The 20,507-nt window shown below is 43.7% G+C and overlaps 1 protein-coding gene across 1 annotated transcript in view; it reads right to left on the bottom strand.

The window, feature by feature from the left end:
* NEK6 (NIMA related kinase 6) overlaps nt 1-20,507 on the bottom strand; it is a 42,208-nt gene that overhangs the window by 10,521 nt on the left and 11,180 nt on the right. Inside the window, exons 4-7 of the mRNA XM_009984528.2 lie at nt 16,182-16,292; nt 12,657-12,765; nt 11,326-11,433; nt 1,679-1,773 (exon numbers count right to left, since the gene is read on the bottom strand). Coding sequence (XP_009982830.1) covers nt 1,679-1,773; nt 11,326-11,433; nt 12,657-12,765; nt 16,182-16,292 — 423 coding nt within the window. The remainder of the gene's footprint in view (nt 1-1,678; nt 1,774-11,325; nt 11,434-12,656; nt 12,766-16,181; nt 16,293-20,507) is intronic.

The raw sequence follows: 20,507 nt of genomic DNA, 5'->3' as shown, positions 1-20,507 counted from the left end.
AACACCACCACGGCGATACAGCCACTCCGGGCTCCAGCGTCTCCACCAGAGCGGACCCTCCCTTCAGCAGATCCCGTGGCTGGCTGCTCTGCCAGCAGCACGGCCAACGCTGGGACCCCACGCTGCGGTGGGGACTCACGGGGCATTGATGCCAGACCCCCACATCTTTTTTCCTTAACGAACCTCTGTGCCACGTCAGGCGTTCAGGACCGGCAGCGGCTCGAGCAGGCCTGCCTGCGGCACTGTGGAGATAGTCTTTGGATGGATGCTGGTTGGAGTATAAAAAGAATGGACAGTTGTGGCTTTTTTACCCTCCAAGAGCATTTTCTGGACCACGATCAAGTCCATAACCACACCTGGGCCAGCTGTGCTGCTGCCTTACATGCGAGAAGCAAAGGGCTGCTGGAACTGAGACTGCTTAACCCCTTCAGGCACATTCTATCGATTTATTTGGCGGAGTTCCAGTCTCTCTCGCTGAGGATGCACATCACATGGCACTTCCACACTCTGCCAACAGCTCAGCACCTCCCACACTGCACGACTCGGGTGGGTAACACACCGAGGACAGGGGGTCACCTCGCTGAACAAGCGTTCAGCTGCATCACGTGAGCGTTCTTCCCAGAAGTACCGCAGAGTGACAAGCTGGGAAGACCAACGTTATGGGAAAATTTACTTTTATACTATCTTGTCCTAAAAGGTTTGTTTAATCAACTGGCTGAAGTACATGCTTAGCTATAGTAGTTCCCACATCTGATGTGCTCACAAAATAAATTACATTTCTGTTTATTCTCAAATTCCATGTGGTTACAAGAAGTTGTAGTGAGAAGCAAAACGTCATCAGTTCACATAATTTACTACCCAAAGAGGATGTGAGCAATGTTCTTATTACTAAATATCCCAGGGATTTTTAATTCTCTGGGCTGGGATGAAAGCTTTCTCAATGTTGACATGCACTTCCACTTGAATTAAGATTAGATTACAAATGAGTACAAGACTGTTCAATACCCTTTTATCCCTGCTAAGAATGAAATCACAAAATTCAAGGTACTGTTCTAAAATCATAGCACTTATTTTCAAAATATACATAATAGCTTTTAAGAAAAAGTTGCACACTAAGTGTGTAGTTCACACAAAGACCGCCTGCTTTGTATCTGTGCATTTGGCTACAAGACAATATAAAATCAGAAAAGATGCAAACTATAGTCTAATAAAGTCAGAGAAACTGATTTTGTGTTACATAAAACCTCTATTTTTCTCTATTGAAAGCTCCCAAAATTAAAATATTCCAACCGGTCAGAATTCAATTTAACAAACCAGTAGCTCACACTCAAATGAATTTGCTATTTTTAAAGCAAACACAGTATTCAGGAGCGACCATGAATATGCTGCCCTTGGAACAGCTCTGCTCACAGCAGGAAGAAAGAACGCAGCAAGCTGCCTTGTTTATGATATCCTCAACATCTCCTGGGACCTCCTGAATGAAGGTTGTGCGAGTCCCGTGCTGTACAGCACAATCCCTTTGCTGTTCATGCTCAAAAAGCACATGATGAGCACAAAAAGAGTCAAAAGGTTTCCCAACAATTCAACTAAAGTAAGTCTGACCTACTCAACTCCTGTAACGTATCACATGGTTAAGACAAAGTCGGGGGGGAAAAAAAAAAAAAAAGAAGATACTTGCCTCATACAATAAACAGCCCAAAGACCAGATATCAGATTTAAAGTTATAGCCGTTTTCATGTATTCTTTCTGGGGACATATAGTATGGAGTTCCCACTGCAAAAAAACAAACAAACGAGGAGTTATTGTCTGGAAAAAGTGACTGTGCAACCTGTATTATACAGAAGTTTGATTTCATTAAAGGATTAGGCTTAGCACACATAGCTAATTAGAAGAGACTGGCACAAAAAATTGGAAACAAATCATGGTTTTGAAGGCGTAGAAGCAAATATACCATCACATATAGAGCTAGAGGGCTGGTGAACACTGCTGAAAATATGTTCTGTATTTTTGAAATTTGAGGAACATTTTCTTCCCCTTCCAGCCCTCCAAGTACCTTCAGAGTGTCTCAGAACCAGCCTCCCTTGGATCACTCAACAGTCAGATGTCACCCATGTGCTCTGCCGAAACGAGAGCCCCGTGACGGCACATCAGCTGAAGGTGCACCTGACACACGCGGCACGACGCGGCGGCTCCGGCTGCGACGGGGCACCCTCCCAAAGGGTGCAGGAGACCACCTACTGCAGCAGAGGAGTGGAAGGAACAAGCCCAGCACGAGACAGGCATTCAAAAACTTTCTCAAAGAACCAAGATAATCATTCCAAACTTTAAAACACCGCTCCAACTCGCAGTCATGTCAGAAGCTGTGGGATTTCTATGTACTTCCAGGAGCCTGTAGTTTATCAAAAGAAATTTACTCCAGCATTTTGGACAGAAGTTACAGGAAATTATTAATAAATTCTTTACCTCAAAAAGGTTCTTTTTTAAAACCCTAAATAAGTTTCAGTTGTGGTACTGAAAATACAAGACATCCTGGCAGTCTCAACTACATCAAATAATCCTCAGATACATCATTTATTAAAACATCCAAGGACTTTATATGCTCTCTTTTCTCCTGCTTCCCCATCCCCTGTCAATTTTTTTTTTTTTTTTTTTTTTTTTTGCTTTTGGCATTCCAGTGTATCCTTCCCCTAATTAAAGACCTTTCCTCACAAGATGGCAAATGTTTAATTTGCCTGTAACATTCAGTTTACAATTTCTCCATTTGAAATGCGGGCTGCAGGCAGCTGAAGACTAATAAGCAGACAAAAGATGGTGTTGGAGGTGGAAGGGGAAGAACAGCCACCACCTTTTCCGTGAGGTAAACTGGGATCACGTTGCACCAGCTACTCCAACTGAAATACTCAAGGCATTTTCCTTCTCCGGGGTGAAAACCAGGCAGCTTACCTCAACACAAACCCAACAAAACGCTGCCCCAGACCAACACCCTTCAACCTTTATTCCATGTTTTTGTCATGAGTCTGCACGCCCAAACCTGGAGTCTGCTGAACCTCAACGATTGTTACTCGGAGCTATTCTGAAGTGTAGCACATAGCGTGAGATTAATCCTACGGCATCGGTGTGAAACGTAAGGCACTACAGGAACACGTATGGAAAACTCCACTTACCAAAACAGAACAAGGAACCAAGAAAGGGGGCACTGCCCCGGCTGGCTCACTGGGGGCACTGCCCCGGCTGGCTCAACTGCCCCAGCGGGCTCACTGGGGGCACTGCCCCGGCGGGCGCACTGGGGGCACTGCCCCGGCGGGCGCACTGGGGGCACTGCCCCGGCGGGCGCACTGGGGGCACTGCCCCGGCGGGCGCACCTGGTTGGTCCCCCAAGATTTCAGCAATCGGCCGCCCTGTGCGATAAACTCAGCTCGCGCTTGCAGGTCATTCACATGAGAAATTACTCCACTTTCAACGTGAGGAGTACGCGAATGAGGAATTACATTTTTGCAAATTCTATACAAGCAACTCAGGAAAAATAACGCATGGAGATTATCACACTTCCATGCTCAGTAACAGCATATCCAGCCTAGGAGCACGCCAAAGTGACGCTGTCCCACGTCTGGCTGGTTTTAATTGCCAGTGAAAGGCCTCTATGTGTGGGTGAGATCAGAGTGCTGTTGATGGTTAATTATTTTTAACAGACTGCACAGAGTAACTTCACAGAACACCAGGAGCAGACGGGACTCACTCAAAGAACCCAACACGGCTTTCCATGAATCTCTCCCATGTGCACGCAAGATGCACACACGGACAGTGCAGCTCTCCAAGTAATTCCCACCCGTTTGCCAGATCTCTGTACAAGAACTGACTCGGTTGGAATAGCACTGACTCATTCCCCCGCTTAAAAACATGCAGCTACAGAAGAAGTGATGATTCATTATGGGAAGTTCTTGAAGACAGTTTCGGAAGTGCCCGCTGAGCACCAGTGTGTAAGACACTTCCCTACCTTCAACTTCTCAGTGCTGCTGCTGTTCTCCAACCTGCCAGGAGAGCAAACCGAGCAGCTGAAGCAGAACACGCCACCCCTTTGCCAACAGCGAGCACAGCAGCCGAACACAGGCGGCGAGTGGCACGCACCCGGCAGGAGGGAACACCACGACCGTTCCCACTCCTGCTCCCCGAAGTCTCCGTGCTTCAGAGTGCTGGTGCCAGGAGCGGCCTCCAGCCGTCGCTGTTCTTGCGATCGGTTATTCCGGGTCACTGCGTGCCAAGCTCCGAGCAAATAATAACGTGTGGGCTCTAAAGTTCTGGCCTCGCCTTCCACGTTAGCAGGGGTCTGCTTGGTAGGCCAAAATTGTCGTTTCAGATAACGCCTCAGAGTGACCCCCGACCAAAGCAGAACGACAGGGTGTGTAACACGGGTGAGCGCGTTCCAGTCCCTGTTTGATTTTCTGCGCATTAGTCTGTTCCGTCACATTCACAGGTCTGTGGAGCTGCCCACGCCCGAGCTGATTTTCCCAAGTCTACCTTGCACATTTACCTATCATCACTGTAGTGGTGTCAGCAAATGTACGAACAAGCAGGTCTCTGCATTTCAAAACTGATGCATTAATTTTTAAATAAGTGTCATGATAAAAGACTGACAAGCCCAATTCTCTTTACAGCCTATCCAACACTACATGGGAATCGCCTGTAACGAGCATCTCCTAGAAAACAGCACAAGGCTTCCTGTGCAATCAGTCAGGGCTCACCACTGCACTACATTAGTCAATTTGACAGGAACAGTCTAATTGGAGACTATTAATCAGAAACTTTCTTTGGTATTTGTCCTGCTGAAAACACAAAACATTGTTCAGATTCACTATTAATCACCAGCTGGTAGAGTAACGCCTTTAAAGTTATAAAGGCCGCAGAACGGCAGGGAGGATTATGACTAAGTTAAGCATCTTCCCGTTCTATTCCTGAAAGTCGAAACACTTCACTTGAATACCAGCATCCTTCAGCGACAGCAGAACGTTTCTTCCTGCTCTCCCCAGCACTGTCTGTGTGCACAGCCACAACACCCACACGGACCAGAACAACTCTGGGATATCTGCAACACCCCAGTTAGGGAAACGCTAATTATTCCAAGTTAGATTAAGGGTGGAGTCTCTTGTTGCACCAGGAACACACAGAGGCAAAGGCAGTATAGTTATTCCAGAAATAAAATTCAAACTCCTTTCCTCCCACGTACAGCCTGCATTAAAACCCCCCCGCACGTAACTACGGCAATCCTGTGCACGGGTACTCCGAGCTGAATTCCCACGTCTGCCACAGGAACGCCCCGGCGAAGAGCGACGTTCCTTCCGGACTCGGCAAGTCTTGCACTCCGCAGGGAAGATCATGCTCACCCGTTCTGAAAACATTTTTCAGCTTGAATCAGAGGAGTTCCGTCCTTGTGAGAGCGACAGTGCCGGGTTCTTCACGCAGTCACACGCAGCATCGTTGTCTCCGGCACACACAGTGCAGGGATCGATGCTTCCTGTGAAACTCATCCTCAGCTGCTCAGAGGCAGAAACAAGAGAACCTGATTCGTATTTTTAGGAGGTTCTATCAGCCTCTCTTGCAGCAGCGGTTCTGCACCTTTAGGCAGATTGTCATTAGAGCAAAATCAGCGCAGAATATTTCCAAATACCTCAACAGGCTCCGTATGTTGTGGTTTTTAAAATGCTATTACAAAAAAGCATCTCTTGAACAAATGAATCCAACTCCAGAGCCATGTCTGGCTGCAAAGTACAAGAACAAGTGATAAGGAAAGCTTTTACTGCTCCTTCTTCAGCAGCACCTTCTTCAGCAGCACCTTCCAGCTAATCTCTAATACTGAGCTGAACAGGGTTTCTGAATGAATCACTTTTCTTTCTCACAGCAGGGAACAGAGTTCTGAATATGAAAGAACCTAACAAATTCTGACCTTTATTCTATCTTTACAGAGTATTTCCCGTTTCAAACCAAGAGATACCAGAGCGCAACGCGGGCCTCAAAGGGGTAATGCTGATTAAAGCATTCCTTCCTTCTAGAGATGCTCCACTCCTGTCAAAACAAACTTTGCAATGTTTTGAAATACCTGTGATTTTTGAAACATGCTCATTACAAATGAAAAAGGCAAGGAGCCACACTCAAAAACCTGAGATGCTGTCCATGAATAACAAAAAAACACCCAGTTTTTAAAATAATTATTATTTCCAGAGCTATTAACTTACCTTCAACGTGTAAGACACATTATTACACATCCCATGAACACACACACAGTTAAGAAAAATATTTTAGTAATATAATAAAAAATAATAATATCTGGTGGTGCAAACACAGCAGGGAAGGAATTCTACCTGCAAATGGAAGTGCCCAACTCTCACCTGTCTCATCTCTCCAGACATGCTTGTAGGTTCCCAAGAAAAACTTACAACATGATTGAAAAGGAGTCGAGTTCACAAGTGTGTGTTTCCAAACGTTCGCGTTACTTGGGGTGTATTTCCAACAAGAAAGCTGAGGTCTTTTCCCAGAAGAAGAATTTGGGAATTCTCAAAAGCTCAACTTTTGGGAATTAGCAGCTGAAGCAAAACTGTGCTCAAAGGCACTAAAATATACTTTGAATTCCTTCAAATCTCAGTGTGAGGTACCCCCACTAATTGTTTCAAGGGGGTAAAATAAGAAAAAAGAATAAATCTGCTTATTCTTACAAAAGAGAATAAATATTTTGTGCATAATATTTAAAGACCTGTTGCTCTAAGCTCTCTATTTTTTTCTTATTAGTATTTAATTACATACACAATGCTACCAAAGTCCTTACAGTTTTTTGGTTTGTTTTTTTTTACAGGTAGGTAGTACAATATACCTGCAGTGATTCTGGAGCATTCATTTCTTCCACAAATACGACACTACAGGCACAGACTGAAACACCAAAATGTCTCAAAATGCACAGAATATTGGCTGTTGAATTTTTAAGTGGATTTCTTATGTCTATTTTTTTTTCCTAACAAGTACTGCTTACTAACCCATTGAAGGACTGTGATTTTGTTTCAGATGGCAAACAGGCTTGGCAAGTGAAAGAAAAAAGACACACAAAAAAGACAAAAAGTCCATTTATAAAAGAGCTCTTCTCATGACTGCAGTTACTCCCCGTTTGCCCTCGTGTCCAACAAGAAACCAGAAGGAACGTGTAACACCCCACGTACTCCAGTTCACGGCTAGTTGCATGTTCTAAACGGGGAAACTTTGACTTCTGTGCATCCCCCAACAGGAGTATCTGCTCCAAGTTTATTCTTATCCAAGAATAAATAATAAATCATCTGCTCCAAAACAAGACTACTCTGTGTAAAATTGGTTTTTTGTTTGTTTTTTCTTTTCTGTTTTTTCTTCAAAATATAAAGCCAATCAGAAGCTTTGGATAATGCCATGTTTATTTGGCTAAAAATGCGCATTACCCCAGTTCACAATAAAGTTATCCCTTTTAATATTAATGGAAATTCTCTATATTTATTACAGCTCTTAGAAAAAAAAAGTCTACCAGCTTTTTGTTAAGCTTTCCAAAGTCTATGCAGCTTCTATATATGCTCTGCTATTTATAACTTTTGTGTTGTAACTAATTAGGTTTTAAAGCAAAGTTAATGACTTAAACTTTCTAACAAGCATATTAGAATAGCCTTAACTGATAAGATATTTCTCTGGATGCCCACCTCAGAGATCAACAAAACAAATAATGGAAATAATCTATTAAAAATAGACAAAAATGTACTCCTAGCCCTGCCAAACCTGGAATGAAAGAGATGACACCAGAAAGCACATCCCACACCTGCACTATAAAACCAACCCAAACTGCATGGTGTCACACCCCCAAACTCCAGCGTCCCGACGCCAGTTCATCATCACAGGTGCGAAGCTCTGGGTCAAGTCAGCCATGTTCTGCAGTGACATAGCCCGTCACACGGGCATCACCTGGCTCCTGCGGCCAAAAACCACCGTATGAACAAAAGCAAGGGGGCAGGAAGACTATGAATGTAGGAATTTGCTCGCATTACAAACTGCAAAAGAACAGGCTGCAATAGTTTTTCAAGCAAATAGTAAGCAATATTGAAAATAAAATTAAAAAAAAAAAGAAAAAAGCAAAAAGCCCTCACTTCATGCTGAACTGTCCCCTTGCTCCCTCCAACGCCCCCCAATAAAATGAAGTTTTGGTGATCCATAGTCCAGCTCCATTAAACTAAACTGTGGAGCTTCTGCTCCAGATGAGCTTAAATTAGGGAAGGAAGGACAGAAAGCGACCCTGTTGTAACAAGTAGTAGTAAAAACCACCCTAGCTATACTCATTGCCTTTAAAACATGGGAGTTTTCTGGCAAAGCTCGTGCATGAAGAGCTCTCCCCTATGGAAAAGTATCTCCTGTCTTCTCTTCCAAGTCATACAGGGAAAGGGAAAGCAGCAGAGGAGGTGCCACATGGGGAATTCACCCGCACCCTCCGGCGCCCAGCCGGCCCCTGGTATTTATCACCCTTCTCACAATGCTGCCACCCTTCCCAACGTGGTTTTGTTATGCAGTGAGACAGGAGGTGTCCGAGCCTGCCCTCCCGCAGGTCTGCCCGGGGCCGGGGCTTTCCCTGCCCGGGCGATGCTCCCGCCCGGCCGTGCCGCCGGTCAGGCATCCCGCCGCCGCTCCGCGCCAGGCGCTCCCTGCATCTTGCGAGCTGTGTACGGGCAAATCTTTCATTTTTCTTTCATTATCCCGGCATGTACTGTCACTTAATTTTTATGTATGCAATCCTTCCTGACAAATATGATCTGCTGCCTGGTAATTCGTCTGACGTTCATTCTGTTCCTTGCTCTAATTACGGCTCCCATTCCTGACACGGCGGCGGCCGCGCTGCCGCAGCCCGGTGGTACACCTGTCAGACGGGTCGTGGTACTGCCTAATGCCCTTTTATGCCAGTCTGATGCTAGCAAATACAACGAAAGAAAAAAAAATAGATGAATATATTTGCATAAGCCGTGCGTTCAATTCATGGGTCAGCAGCCAGAGAAATGATGGTTCAGGGCGGTTGCCAGGGCAACGCGGCGACGGGAATCGCCCGGCATCGCAGCCTGGGTCCACACGGGTACCACACTCTGGCTTGCAAGGGTGTACATCGCTCACAGCTACTTAAACAAATGTCTTAATTAAACCAAAACCAAGATCAGTACATTTCCTGCTGCTACAAAACCTATACATCTGGCAAATTGCAAAAAAAAAAAAAAAAACCCAACAAAAAGCGCTTCAAGTCTGTGTATTTTTTGACTGTTAACATGTTCTTTTTACTTGCATACAAGAACCACTGGAAACAGTGGTGCGTCCATCCCTCCCACAACACAACACACTGTCTCCAGTAGCACCCGCTGCTCCTCCCTTCGCGTTTTGCACCTTATTCACCTGTTTCCAGGATGCTGCTGATTTGAGGAAGGGCAAGGTTCGTGCAGAAGAGGCTTAACTCTTCCTACACGAGCTTTCTCAATTAGGAGAGAGCAACCCTGGTAAAGGTCACAAGCCTGGCTTACATGTGCAGCCAGTTCCCAAGCCCCAATTTATTCTTATTAATATAATAAGTGCAGCAGTCAAACCAGATAAGATCATATAATGAGACACGATCACATTTTCGCCTGTTCAGATGATGTGATTCTAACTTTCTGTGAAGAGGATTTACTTCAATCTATTAAGTATAACGCGTATATATCCTAGGATAGCTTTTGATGCAAAGGGAAATCTAATATTTTATGAAAGTAAACTGTAGAAATGCCTCTTTTTTTTTTCCAGCACACACAAAATAAGGCATGTATCTTCCTTTCTTGTGAAACCTCAGTGTTGTTGGCGAGTATTATCAGCTAAGTTTGTATGCATATAAGAAATAATTGAGCAAGACTCACGGTGGTGGAATTGCACAAAGACAAATACTGGAACAAACACGTTGTGTTCCAAAAATCAACGGAGAGCACTAAATGTGAGAGTTTACATACTGCATTAGAAGCCCAAGTTCCTTCACTGCTGTAACACAGAACCACCTCTGTGACTCAAAAAACTGAGAGCTATTAATTCAAATGGAAAATCAGCCACCTCTCAAGAGGTTTCATACACAATTATGAAATACTTTACAATGTAAGACTTAAAGAATGGACTGTATTACCATATACTTTTCTACAGTGTTGTAATTAATGCTAACAGTAAAAACAAGGGAGAGAGGAACTCAAGATGCTCTAAGCCAGTCAGCTTAATTTCAATTCCCAGAAAAACACTGGAGATAATCATGCTAACTTGTACAACACAGAAAAAAGAACAAGAAATGAATCATCATCATTATGACTGGTCCACAAAACATCATGACAAATGATAAAGTTTTTTTTGCATAGTAACGTAAGAGGCTTCAGAGGGAGGAAAGCAGAAACAACAGATGTATTACAACTTTAATGCTTTTAGCAAAGGCTTATACAACTCACAAGCAAACTGTTAAATCTGTCTAAATCAAACTACTTAATGGATGCGAAACTGGTCGGAAAAGCAGTTCCCTGTCAAAGCAGAAGACTACTTCAGGTGAAGTCCTGCAAGGCACCAGTAGCTCTAGTTCTGTTCAACACGTGTGCTAACATGGAGCACTGTGGCGATGCTATTGCCTTCGTGGACAACAAGAAGCTGCGATGAACCGAAACACAGCAGAGCACAGAGTAAAAATTCAGAGCGATCCCAAGCAGAAGAGTCTGGAAATGGGGTACAATTCAGTAAGAACAAAAGCAAGGCACTACGCTCTCGCCAGAACAATTAGCTGCACCAACAGAAGAGCAGGAAAACAACCTTGAGATATGTGGAAGGCATTAAGAGAATCCAGATCTTTAAAGCCTCAGCCGAGTTTCAGCTGAAGTCCCTTTTTGGAACAGAGGAGCCACGAGGGCTTTGAACACGTCCCACACCTCGGACGCAGTCACAGCCCCGTTCAGGGCAGAGCTGGCTGAGCAGCGTCTGCTAAAAATGGTGCTGGAGTAACATTTAATTCCAATAACCAGAGGGCAGGCAGGCACGTTGTTCAGGGTGAAAAAGCTGCATTTGTTACATCTGCTACAAATCACACACTTACCAGGCCAGACCTTCCAGAAAAAAGTATCAAGAGGAGTTTTAAAACAAAAAATACCTGTTATATGAAGAGTAATTAAAACACATATCACAGAAAATGTAGTAGGTATCCACTGAATCAAGCTTCTGCCATAGTACGAGGATGGACACGACTTCTGAACACACAGCTGACAAGTGCAGACGTTGGGCAGCGCTGCCGCGCAAGCACCATCTTACCTAAGGAATGTGCTGCAGTGGTTTTAGAACTAAAAAACCGGCCTAATCCGAGATCTCCCAGCTTCACCACCCCTGTGGCTGTTATAAACACGTTGGCTGGTTTTATGTCTGCAAGAAGAAAAAGGTAAAAGGTCAAAGCCACAAAAGGTTATATGGTTCTAATACTGCAACAGAAACATCGCCCCGAGCGCTCTCTGCACAAAAGAGGCTTGAGCAGAACCGTGTTTCTTTATAGCTTTGATAGGCTCAATCTTCCAAGACTTCAAGCTCTGCACATGCACAAAAAATCAGAGTATACTTCCCAGCACACAAGAAATACCAATGAGGGAAAATGTAGGAAACGGCACAACAGAACAGAGGCGACCTCTAACTGACAGAAATCACAGAAATAAGTCTACTTCTCTCTGCAAATGATTGTTTTCTACAGGAAACTGTACTGCCCACCTTCATCCCCACACACTAATTATTGTCCCACATAGACCGAAATTCTGGGCTCTATACAGCCCAGTTTGTTCATGGAGTGTAACAATTCCTAGAACCCCAGTTTCCCAAGCAGTCATGTCAGGACTTTTTCCTCACTAAACGTGCGAGACTCCAGATTTCAGCCACCAATTTCAGACCCAATTCAGGTACAACTGACAAATTGCATCAGGGGATGTATAAAGGAGCAGAAATGATATAACATTGCTGAAAAAAATATAGTGAAGAATTCATTACTTCAAAGGAGAAAGGAAATAACAAGCAGCAGAGACTTGGTATCGGTGCCTTTTGGGATATTTGCATTTCCTGGGTCAAGTCCTTCACAAAGCATTTCATTTACACTGAAAGAAGCAATGTAATTTCTGGATAGAGCTCAAAGATACAAAAAGTTCTAAGACAAGAGATTCAAAGATAATTAACGAAAATAGAGAACAGGTAATGAAAGTGTGGGACATATTTGTATTAATATTCCAGAAAAACTTGCAAGACAGAAAAACTCTTCTAAACTCTCTAAGGTCACAGCTAATATAATGAAGAGTATTTCTTAGAGCTCACTGTATCCAGTAGTCTCAGCATTTTACTTCTGACACTTTTCTAATGGCAAGTTTGACACTTCTACTTAATATCAGTGTCTGGAATACAAAGCAGCTCATCTTCCTAATACCACACTCACTCCGGACTGAATCCTTTAACAAAGAGGCAGAGAGACAGACGGAGAAATCCATCTTGCAAGCTCCAGCCTCTCTAAACACGCATTGGCTGAACATCAGCATAATTGTTTTTGAATGTAGGCGCTTACTAATTGGAACATTATATTATTATTCAGTGAAAAGAGACTGAATTAATGTTACCTCTGTGCATCACCCTGCGGGAGTGCATGTGTTCGACTGCACTGCATAACTGCACAAAATATTTCCACACCGTCCTTTCCGGGATTAACCGTTTCTGCTTTTTAAAATACTGTGGGAGGAAATAAATAAAAGATCAGTGAAAAAGCAACATATTTGACTCGTTCCTGGACTCGTGTTAGTCAGCTGCAGGTTGCTCAGGTCTTCCAGATCTGCAGCAGAATGACTTTTCTTCTGATTAGCTTTTAACTCCTCCTCTCTGTATGTAAACTTCAATGCAGTTCACTAATTAACAACTATTATGAAAAATACGCTTAAATAGGTTTGACATTTTTGAATGGACACCAATTATAATTAGGATTAATCTCCTTAATTACCTTGCAAAACATATTTGATGCCTCAAAACAACAAATGTCTCCAGTATTTTGCCTGAAGTAACAAAAGATCATTAAAAAAAAAAATCTTGTAAACATTCATTATTGTACAGTCTACTAACAACAACCAGGTAATCTGTTCCCCCTTTTTAAAGGTGGCCAGAGCATCAGTAAAGGACCCGTGTTTCTTCTGTGATCAAGTCGAATAATATATTCTATTTCCTGCATAATAGGAATAGTAAATTAACTGAACTACCTCTAGTGAGACAGAAAGACGCTGCGATCAAGGGACACACGGATCTGGAAAAAGGCCGTTTTGTGCATTTATGCAGCACCAGGCACAGCCCAGTCTGCGTCCAGCGGACCTCGGGGCGCTAATGGCTCTCCGATAGGATAATTGTGAGCATAATGCACACAATATCAAGGAGTGCAGTATAGTGACGGTTCTCTGCAATACCCAAGTCTTCCCGAGCAACTTATTAGAGGAATAAACAACCAGCTGCACACTTGGGTGCAGGCTAAACATCATGTATCTTCAACTGCTCTTTGTCCCTTTCGGAAATGCCCAAGTGCTGCACCTCGCACACAACGTGCCCGCCTCCCGCGAGGCATTCCAGAGCCGCGCTACTTCCGACTGCGGGTCCCTGACTTCACACTGCTTCTTCCTGGGCGAGATACTCAGCTGGTTCTTCGTCCAGAGCACTAACAAAATACACTCCCAGTGCAATTCCAGAGGTTTCAGATTTATCCCTCATCCTTTGATGCACAAGGTGTCACTGGATAACGACTATTTCTGGAACGCTGCACACCCTTCTAGCACGTTACAACTGCATTTCTTTTGCATTGTACCCGTGAGAATTTCCATCAGCAGCGTGCAAGAGCAAGAATAAAGGAAGGGAATTGGTTGTTGCCCCTTTCTGCATCTTGTGCTTTTTCCTCTCAGTACAGACATCGGATGTCCGTTGTCACATTTTATGTTTTATGTGAAATGCTGTTACTGGTTCATGTTTGACTCAAGTAATGGCAAATTTTCTTTCGCATATCAGCTGCGAAGGGGCACGACTGTGCAATTCCCCAGGCAGCAAATCTGACAGATTGCAACAGTTTCAACCCAAAACTTGATAGAGAGCACAGCGGAATTACAGAGGGTGAGGGATAAAGTGTGATATACACAATAAAATTATTTAATTCTCATTGAAGTATTTAAGAGTGGATGTGCAAGACCACAAGTGATAATTTTCTAAATGTCATGTCCAACAATATTCACTTGACATTTACAAGAAAGTCCCAACTCTCTGGCGGGTTATCCTGCAGCACTCTCACACCAGCTTTACAATACCTTGTAAACAATGCAGGCACCAGAGGTGTGACAAAGACAGCCCCTGTTTTTATCACTCTCGCCCCTTCAGAGTGTTGTTACTGCTGTTCCTCCCGCCTCACCAAACTGAAAATCCTCACATAAGCCTAAATTCCCACGGGATGGATGGGGTGTGACACAGAGGGGCAAATGCCACTTCTACAGTTAAAGCTATAGTTCGGAGGAGATGTTTGCTCCCCCTTGGTTTTAGTTTTGTTTTTTCTATTAAAAAAGTAGAATTCCAAGATTTGCACCAATTGAAAAACATCATTTCTTTGACCCTGAAAAAAAATCTAGGGCGTCTTCTTCATGTCTGCGACAAACACGTGGGAAAACAGACCAGACTGGGGAGCGCTGGCAGAGGAACGCAAGCGACAGCGCTGTGCAAGTTATCTATCAGGCTAAGAATCCACAAATTATGCTTTGGAAAATGTAACTCCTATTTATAAAGACATAAAAAGTAATTAAAAACAATTAAATAATCAACCCTGATAGCTAAATGAACATATTTATCAGTCGGGAATGTTTCAAAGTAGAAACTGTAAATGACAAAAAAAAGGTGAGTATTTTATATGACAATATTTCACAATGATGTGGATAAAACTTTTTACAAGCTAAGATTTAACAATCAAGCAAAACCCTTGCGGTGCCCCAGGACGATCACAGCCCTAACTCCTGCTCTCACAACCCTCGCTTTTTTTCCATCTTTAACTGCAACTACCAAAAGCCTGAGATAAACTGCAAGTTTCCCAGGACCTGCTGGGAAAAGGGTAAAACATACGAGATGCTACACGAAAACGGAGAAAGAAAAAAATGCCCACGAGCCCTCCCCAGGCTGAGGACAAGCTCTGTCTCCACAACCCTGGTGAGCACAACCAAGACCCCGAACCGTGGCTGCCGGAGGTGGCTGCCGTCGGAGCGGGTCACCCACCCACATGCGTGGCTTCCGTCACCGCCAGCTCGTCCCGCGGGATCGGGGCTGACCCCACCACTGCTCCTGCTATTGAGGGGCTGTGGGGTGAGGCTGTATCTGGAATTTTGGGGCTGTCCCCAGGAAGGGCTCTGCCAACCGCCAGTCCCCAGTCGCTCGCCCAGGGGGACTCTCCTGTGAGATGGAGCAGATTTTCATGGATACTGTAAATTTAGCCGCTGACTATGGACTAAACGGATAACTTGTTTGACAGCCTTTGGCCTAGTGCCTCATAGCTCTGCTGGCAAAGAAAACAAATCTGTTAATAAGATATTTTAACTGTGACAACAAGGAGGAGGAGAACTTTCCAAACATTCATTTATGATAATTACAGAATAATGATGGCAAAAAAAAACAGGTAAAACATGGAGAGAAGGTTGAGAGTGCTAACAAACATGATATAACACATCTGTTCTCACAAGGGATGTATGTCTAAAGATTAACATGTCAAAGAAAATATAAAAGCAGGTGGTAACAGCTTAACTAAAGCTGGTTTGTAGCAATACAAGTATTCCTAAGAGCAACATAAGAGAAGAACAAGTACTTGAAACATTTTCTCAAAACCAAATCCCCATTGCAAAGGAAGTCAATACGCTTCCTTGAACGTCTTCGGAGTGGCAGACAGGCTGCGTGAACAGTGAATCTAACAACAATTACAGGTCCCCATCAATCACAGCCTGGATAAATCGACCTTCCAAATAACACACGTGTCCCACCAAGCCACAGAGGTTTGCTCCCTTCCAACGCAGCGACCAGAAACACGCGGCACGGTCTGACGTATTTCAAACGCCCCCGGACACTCGCTTTTCCAACGGACACGTCCTTACCTTAATCATCTGAGAGAGATCACCAGCGTCAGCCAGTTCCAGGACAATGTTAAGTTCATTGTCTTCAATAAAAGAATCCAAATACTTAATTATATTGGGGTGGTTCAGTTGCTGCAATAGAGGGAACGCAAGAAGGAAATTTGTAACGCTGTAGTAACGATAACTCCAGGATACAACACCTGTACCCCCTTTGTAACCATTACACAAAACGGGTCATAAGAGGGGCAACTACAAACTGTGCTCTGGGTTATCACAGACAGAAATCCTGCAAGAAAAGTCATTTATCGCAAGCGCAGCATAATAGAATTGTCTTGAGTAAAGACTGCCCAAAACAGGGTGAAACTGCTTTTAAACTTTTCGTGAGTTTACAACAGGAAAGGCTATGTCCCAAAAGAAACTTTGTTAAGAAATAACTGATTTTTTTCCCCTCCATTAAATACAAACAAAGCCCCCAACCACTGATTACAGTACTCCCCGACGTCTCTTTGCCCCTTAAAATAAAAACAAAATTAAATTAAAATTTTGATGGAGCAAAGTAACACACAAATTGCATACAGCAGTATTGTTCTGATTATTTATGCTTGCATCTTCACCAATTACTTTTTTCATTTCAGTATAGCTTTTTCTTACATTCACAACTGGTATTTTAGGTGTTTGGGTTTTTTTCTTAAGAATTTGCATCTCCTCAGATTGCTACGCTTTACTCACAGGACTAAATTAAGAAACAGGCTCGACAAATTAAAATTTCTGTTTTAATATTTTATGTCTGAATTTCTTAAAGTGGAAAACTGTAATTGCTTAGAAGATAATGCAGTACCTCAGTCTCTCTATTCACTCTGTTTTCCTCATTTCGCATTAGATTATCTTTCTCTCGTGTTCTTAGAAAGGCTGTAAATTCGGCAACTACCGAAGTGAGCATTTCATCTAGCACACAGCTGTGACTCAACCTGTCTATTCCAGGGGTTACAAAGCCAAAAGAAACACTGTTATGATCCATCATGCTAATCACTCCTCTCTGCATGCACATTAGGGGATAGATTCTCCTCCGCGATGCCTCGACACTAGCGCGCATTAGCGCTAATGGGATCCATGTGCAGGCATCAGGAGAAGAACATTCCCACAAGACGAAGCCTTAAGTAAATAAATTTAATAGGCCACCATTTCTGTTGAAATTTCTTTTAAATGTCTGCTCTCAGGTACATCAATCAAAGACCAACTTCCAGCCAAGAAAGCACCAAAACCACGAGCAGAACAGCCACTGACACCTAATGCATCAGGGCCAACCCCCACGAGCGCCGGCTGTCCAAACAAACTTCTGCTAAGCCTTGGCACCACGTGCCAATAAAACACAACATCAAACTGTGACGACTGTGACAAGGAACGAAGCCTGCACACCTCTGGAGAGGCGTAACAAACCCCAACTCTCAGACCCAAGCACTACTTAACTGATACAAAGATTTAAAATATCTTTTTTGTGACAGAGTGGGTACATACTTTCTACTGATGGTTTGTATTGATTTGAAGAAACTCAAAGAGGGACGTTTCTTCCGTACGATGAAGATGCACAAAATTAGAAGCAAACGAGTGAAGCACTCCTGCCACCATGCTGACCTCTGGGATGGCTCTGCTGATGAGCAGATCTCCGAGGATGCCCATTTCAGCAGCAGGAGCTGCCACCACCGCTGAGCAGAGGGACGAGCGCTCCAGGAGGAGCTCACGAGACTTCTCTGCTGGCAAGCACAGCAGACTGCCCGCGACCCGGTGGGAATGCAGATGTGTGTGGTTTTCCTACCATTCATTCCACTGACCTTCCAACTTGCTGTTTTCCCTGAACAGCCAGGTAGACCGCTCTGGATAAGCCAAACTTCCATTCTCCACTCTCCCTTTTGTTAATCTGATTTTAAACAAATATATTGACTCTGCAGTTATTTTTATAATTACCGTATTTGTCTGCGGCATGGAAAAGACTATCTGAAATTTCTTTCATCAGAAGGAAAGTATATTCACAAATCCTTAAATGCACAAAAGATTGCAAACACTTTATCCTGGGTTGATGACATTTCCTATTTCTCTAAGGCACCCTGGATCCGACGGCAGTTAATGGCTCATGTGGATGCGCAGGGCGCCGCCGGCAGAGGCAGGAGGGGAAAGCCACCGCCGCGCCAGCGAGCGTGGGCACCGGCAGCCCAGCGCTGATTACGGCTGCGTTACTGAGCTTCTTCACCCAAACCTGTTAGCCAGGGTTACACAGAAAGTAACCTGCAGTTTGTTACATTTTGAACAGTTATAATTCATGTAGAAACTGAAAAAAAACCCCTTTGTTCCCATGGTCACATAGAAGTCTGATTTAAAAAGACCAAGTATTATTTTGACAGGAATGGACCACACTAAGTCTGTGTAATTCCTGCACAAATTCCTCAATGGTCCGCATCAAAAATAAAAACAACAAAGCAAGAAAAGCTCTTCGAGCAAGTTGTTTTACTAATAGTCTGTAAACACTTCACACTAGACACCAGTTTACAATTAGCAAGAAAGTTTTAAAAAGATGAATATCCCGTATTACACGGCAGACACCAGAGAGAATTGAAGGCAGATGTGTACTTCCCATCAACGGAGACAAAAAAAGTTAAACTGAGCAAGATCTGAACAGGCTCTGAAATAGTGTGCTGAACCGGGTCCCTACACACTTTACCCCGCCTAGACACAAGAGCAATTATCTTAATTGATAAATTTAGGAAGTGAAAGATATTTTATCTTTTAATATAATGACACTAAACCCGTGGAAATTAAAATTATTGAGAATAAGTCATTCATTTGAGAAAAATACACCTGTCCTACTTTCCTGAAGCTGTGCACACGCTATTATAAAGGAAACCAAAATGTGAAAAGCTCACAACAGAACAAGAAACCCCACGAAATTTCGTAAAAAGCCAGGCCAGAGACCACGCGTACCCCGCAGCAAGAGCTCAAGTCTCACTTTTAAAACTTTTTCCTACTTCCAAGCATGGACTACTCTTCCCCGCGCGGCATAAACGTAACATCTCCCGCCCAGCCCCCAGAAGGGACCCGTACCCTGCTCCGAGGCAGCAGCCCCAAAGTTTGGAAATACGACTTTTCACGACCGTCCCAGCACAGACCTGCGGTTACTTCTGCGAAGCTGTGAGAAGAGGCAGCACGGGAGTGACTGATTGGCAAAAGATGAGTTCCAAATACACTGATTTGACAAATGATCCCTCTTAGGGCACGGAGTGACGCGCACTCCGCTGCCGACGCCGACACGCCAGCCCGCCCCTGCCTGCAGACAAACCTTGGGTGACTCTGCCCAGCTGCCACCAGCAGCGGGTGAGCAAAGACACCGACCAGAATAGCACGGTCAGCCCGAAGTTGGCCATCTCAACTTTGATGGCTTCCTACTTCTTATCTGCTGCTCTTCTCAGAAGCTGAGCTACACACGCCTTGGATAAAACTGAACGGATTTTGTTGGCTCTGACTTAAAACTAGCAGTCGTTTGACGGGAGTGAACTGTAGGCAAGATTAAGAAATACATCCCCCTTGCTTCTGTACTACAGAGGGATTCATCAAACTGACTTTTTACTATACTCAGACTTCAGATTCCTCGATGGCACTATGCAACTGTCCTATGAAGTTCAACAATAAATAATAATTAAACTACCAGCACAATAATGTTTTGCATCATAAAGAGCGTATTAGTATGTTTCTGCAGAAACATTCAGCAACTTCTTCTACTCCTCCCTTCAGCCCTAACTAAATGAATTCACTGGAATGTTCCCTAGTCTTCTATGAAATACTGTGCAAAGCAATCCAGTTTAGCAGCCCTGGTTAGTTCAAGGTGGTGTATTCTCTTTCACAGCTCTGCCACTACGGTAACCCCATTTGGGATCTGCTTTTTGGTGAGTTTTCTGCAAGAAGGTAAGTTGCCTCCGGTGATCCCACACAGGCGATGGGAGCTGACCTTCCAGAGTCTCCTGTCACTGTGGGCATTTTATTTTCATTTTCCTCTGACTCTAAGAAATTTGCTTTGAATAAGTCCTGTGCAAGGTTATGACATCTTCTATAACCAGAGTTCAAGACAAAAATGCTTAGATGACCTAGAACCCAAAAACATCATAAATTCTCTTTTTGAATGTTAATGTTGGCATCATTTTTCTCCATGACTTGAGCAACTGGCTCATATTCACGAACCGCTACCTTCCCATTTATCCTGTATGCCATCGCTACAGTCTAGCAAACTCCAGCTTTGTCTACAACTGCATGAGTATAAATCAAAAATTTAAATAGAAATACTGAAAATCACATTTGCAAAAT

The sequence above is a fragment of the Tauraco erythrolophus genome, chromosome 22, assembly GCF_009769465.1.
Source record: "Tauraco erythrolophus isolate bTauEry1 chromosome 22, bTauEry1.pri, whole genome shotgun sequence".
NCBI lineage: Eukaryota > Metazoa > Chordata > Aves > Musophagiformes > Musophagidae > Tauraco > Tauraco erythrolophus.
This window is presented reverse-complemented; position numbering and strand designations above follow the sequence as displayed.